General features: G+C 32.9%; 1 protein-coding gene across 1 annotated transcript; it reads left to right on the top strand.

The window, feature by feature from the left end:
* Nucleotides 1-928: 928 nt before the first annotated feature.
* Nucleotides 929-2,084, top strand: LOC139875213 (uncharacterized). The gene is made up of 2 exons (XM_071862555.1): nucleotides 929-1,438; nucleotides 2,010-2,084. Exons 1-2 carry the CDS (start codon nucleotides 929-931, stop codon nucleotides 2,082-2,084), a joined length of 585 nt encoding a protein of 194 aa, XP_071718656.1.
* Nucleotides 2,085-4,625: the final 2,541 nt, after the last annotated feature.

Here is a 4,625-nt window from a genome sequence, read left to right as displayed (position 1 = left end):
CATATCTTACAATCAAGTATGGAGGGCCAAATGTCATACATTACAAATGCTTCGTGGTAGTAGTGATGACTCGTTCCGAATGCTTCTAATTTACCTATATAACATCATGATCTACAATCAGGGAAGCGTAACTAATGTGATCACTAACAAGGAAAATAAATTTCTGATGTGTTACTATTCTCTTGGCGTAGTTGTAAGTATTAAAATAATTATTGCTTTTATTTATCATTTTGTAGATGGCAAGGTAAAACACATATATTAGTGTTTCTGTTAGGCGCAAGATAAAACTTGCGCCCTTGCTTATGCGTTGCAACCATACGCAAGTTTTGCCTTGCGCCCTAGCGTAAAGGTTGCAAACATAAAAAAGGTATCACTTGCGCCTTTGCGTAAAGGTTGCGACCATTCGCAAGGTACTCCATGCGTCTTCCAAACCATGCGCAAGGGCGTAAGGGAACTTGTGTATAGTGTGCATCCATACGCAAGAACCCCTTTGCGTCCTTGCATCTTTCATTTTTTTATTCGTTTTGTAAATCTACCATACAGGTTCGATCATTTTTTTCAATGTTGTTGTCCGATAATCATAGTCGATGTTGCGCATTTGAAGTCAGGGTATTTGGGGACTAATTTAGTCGCTGTCGCAATGGATGGTAATAATAGAATTTTGCCATTAGCATATGGAATTGGTGAAGGCGAGACAAACGAGGTTTGGTCATGATTTTTTGGAAACCTAAGAGATCATTTAATGCTTTGTGGTATGGGTGATCGTATGTTAGAGCTTACTTTTATATCTGATCGTGCCCCTTCAATAGCACATGGTATTTCAAATGTCTTTCCCGAAGCATTTCATGGTTTTTGCGCACGTCATTTATTCATGAACGTCAAGGAAAAATCCATCAAATTAAAGTATTTCGAATGACACTATTGGAAAATGGTTAAGGCTTACCGTGCGTCGGATTTTCAGGATCATCTTAGTGTATTTCAAAGAAGATTGAAAGTGACTTACAAATATCTACAAGACGTTGATTTCCAAAAATTTTGCAGAAATAGAGCTGAACATGTTAGGTTTTCATATCTTACTAGCAACAGTGTAGAGTCTATCAACGCACTAAGTAAACATGCTCGAAAATTACCTGTTTGCATGTTATTGAAATTTTTCCATGCTTCTGTACAAGATTGGCATTTCAAAAATCGCAACACATCAGTTAGTGTTACTTCCATGGTTACTCCATATGCTGAACGTAAACTAGCCAAAAGGACGAAAAAATCTAGAAGGTCTCAAGCAATCCCATCGACAAACAATCTAATAGAAGTTCGTGATGGACGAAAAAATGGGATGGTTAATCTAGAAGATAGAGTGTGTTCATGTGGCCAGTGGCAATTATCGGGCATACCATGCGGACATGTTATTGCAGCAGCACGACGCTTAGAAGTAGAGGATGTTAGTTGTTATGTATCACGTTGGTTAACGACTAAAACTTATATAAATACGTATGTGGAACATATCCTATCTTTACCCCATTGGTCAGAATGGTCACATCCGGGGCCCGACGTTTTACAAATTGTAAACCCCCCCAATCCAGTGAAAAGAAAACCTAGACGCCCAAAAAGTACAAATCGTTAACCTTCACAAGGTGAAGAAACTTCCAAAACAGTAAGAACATGTACTCGTTGCAAAGAACCAGGTCATGGTAGGAATACGTGCAGCGCACCTTTTGACCGAACAATTGAATCTACTTCAAAAAGGGTAGTTAAACAATCGGCCTCAAAATCGAAGGGTAAAGATAAAGTCGAAGATTAAAGCTTATCAGTCTCAGTTTTATTCAACGTGCAATTTAGGGACCGATTAGGATTATTAATGATTTAATGTGTGATTTTGTAAACTCATTTAGGGTTATTTAATGTATTTAATGTGTATTTTATCTGCAATCACAATTTAGGATTATTTAATGTATTTAATGTATTTTATATGATTTTATGTGTATTTTATATTGCCAAAAACCAATAATAAGGAAGTCGCGCAAGGGCGCAAGAAGCATCTTGCGCCTTCTAAATCATCAAACGCATGGAAGCAAAACAGTCCTTGAGTCTCGGCAAAGGAAGGCACAAAGGCGCAAGTAGGCCTTTGCGCCTATAAAATCGGACACAAGCACGCAAACAGCAGCTGGGCTGCTTTTATTTTTTTATTTTTTTGTTTTGTTTTCAATAAATTTAAACAATTGAAATCGATATTGATTTGTGGCAAAGCATTTAAACTGTTGTTTTGATGTTGGTGATTTGGGTTGAATCGATTAAGTTAGTGAAGGAGATGATGAATAAGACTGCAAACAGGTACTAGATATAGATATATGATTCGCATTATAAAACAGAAAGACAAGCACAACAGAATGGTTTAGAGGGTGAGCGGTTTAGCGGGAGGTCACAGGTTCAAGTCCCGTTGGGTGCTTTCTTTTTACAAAAAGCTCTATAAAAGGGTATACTCTTCATATTATTATCATTACTATTATTATTGTTGTTAGCAATATTACTAGTATTATAACTAGTATTATAATTATTATTACAAGTATTATAAAAGTTATTGTTATTATGATTATTATTAAGTATGAGTGTTATGATTATTATTAATATTAGGTATTATGAATGTCATCATTATTAATTACCAAAACTACCATTTTTTTAACAAATAAATACTTTGTACATAAAATGCACTTAATACATATACACTTATTATAATAATATCTCATAAAACCATATATCAAACATATTATATTTTTTTTAATTAAATACTTTCATACAATAAATATTGAATTTAACATATAATACTAATCATAGATATATATAGAAATAGTAATATAACTAAATGTATAGATATTAGTTATTTTAAATACATACAAAATAAACAAATACAACATGAGATGTAATATATGTGACGACCCGGAAATTTCCAGCCAAATTTAAACTTCATTCTTATATGGTTTCGACATGATAAGCAAAGTCTATTTAATTAATTAGTCTCAATTTGTGGAACAGTTTACATGAATTCATTTGACTTTGACTATTCCCGACGATTCACGAACCACTATCTGTAAATAAATAGATATATATATATATATATATATATATATATATATATATATATATATATATATATATATATATATATATATATATATATATGATTTAGAATTTATTTAATAAGCGCTCGTAGCACTCGTTTGGCATCTTGATAGTTATTAATCTAGTTAAAAACGAACTTATGTGATTTTAAAATAAACGGTGATCCGAAAATGAGTTCTATAAATTTTAGGCTTACTAAAAATGTATTTAGGATTTAGTCATTTAATTTTAACACTTTTTATATTTTACCCAGAATTGAGAGGGACAGTTGATGTAATTTTTATTTAATAGTTAATGATCGAATTCTATATCATAATGACCAAAATAAATAAATATAGCTAATTTAAAAATATGAGATTTTTCTGAACACTTTTATCCGCCACTGATTTCGCACGATACACAGTCCGTGAAAACTGTCGATAGAGTTAGGACAAGATTACAGGCTGCTAAATTACTATTCTAATTTCACACGTTATCTATTTTATTTTTATATATTATTTGATCAACTTGCATGATATGATTATGTATATGTTATATTATATATCTTAAATCTTAAATTCTATATAAATATACAATTACATGTACGGCTTGAATGAGAAAACAAAACACAACTAAAAATTAAATCCATTTACACGACTACCTTCATCACCATTCATCTTCTACTTCTAACCGTCGGCCAACACTAAACGAGCCACCATAAACCTTACCCTTGATCATCTTCCACCACGAAACCACCACCTTCTCATCTCTCTCATCTCCTATCTCTTGTTTCTATTCGTAACCAAAGCAATCACTAGTTATTTTTTTTTTCTTCTTCCCGTTTTGTTTGTTAATCAAACACTCAATACCACCATTCATGATCACGATAACCATTCAAGCCACCAAATTGTAGTTGCTGCCTCCTTCTGTTTCTGTTACTGCAATCAATGAAAAACATTACACAACCCATCATTGTGCCACCCCTTGAAAACCCATATAAACATCACATCATCGTGGTATTCACTGTCGTTGTTTCCACGTTTCCTCTTTCATCTTTCTTATTTATTTTACATGCTACGTAATATATTCATAACTTTGGGAAGGGGGATGAAGCACAAACGAAAATAATGATGAAGATGTTCCTGTTTAAAACCGTAGGGAGCCACCACCAAAAACCACATTCACTCTATATATATATATTTTTTTATCTGCACTGTTGTTCTGCTTTCCAATTCGAACCAAAACAGGTCCCAAACATTAGTATCTATATGACGATTATATTATTATTATTTTTTTCTATCGAGCACTAACTTAAAGTGCTATGGGTTCATAAATAAAAAAATATAATAAATAATGATAATGATAATACGGGGACGGATGGATATTACACGAATTCAAGTTTGTTGCATGTGGAACATGGGAAATTGATGGCCCACCAATTTGTGTCAAATAAAAGGGACGTGCGAAATTTTAATAATTGGGTGAAGTCTTTATTATTAATTGAAACCCCACTTCTAGCTCCCTATTTTATT

This window comes from Rutidosis leptorrhynchoides, chromosome 11, assembly GCF_046630445.1.
Source record: "Rutidosis leptorrhynchoides isolate AG116_Rl617_1_P2 chromosome 11, CSIRO_AGI_Rlap_v1, whole genome shotgun sequence".
In the NCBI taxonomy this organism is placed as follows: domain Eukaryota; kingdom Viridiplantae; phylum Streptophyta; class Magnoliopsida; order Asterales; family Asteraceae; genus Rutidosis; species Rutidosis leptorrhynchoides.
The sequence above is the reverse complement of the archived record's forward strand: the minus strand, read 5'-3'. Positions and strand labels throughout refer to the sequence as shown.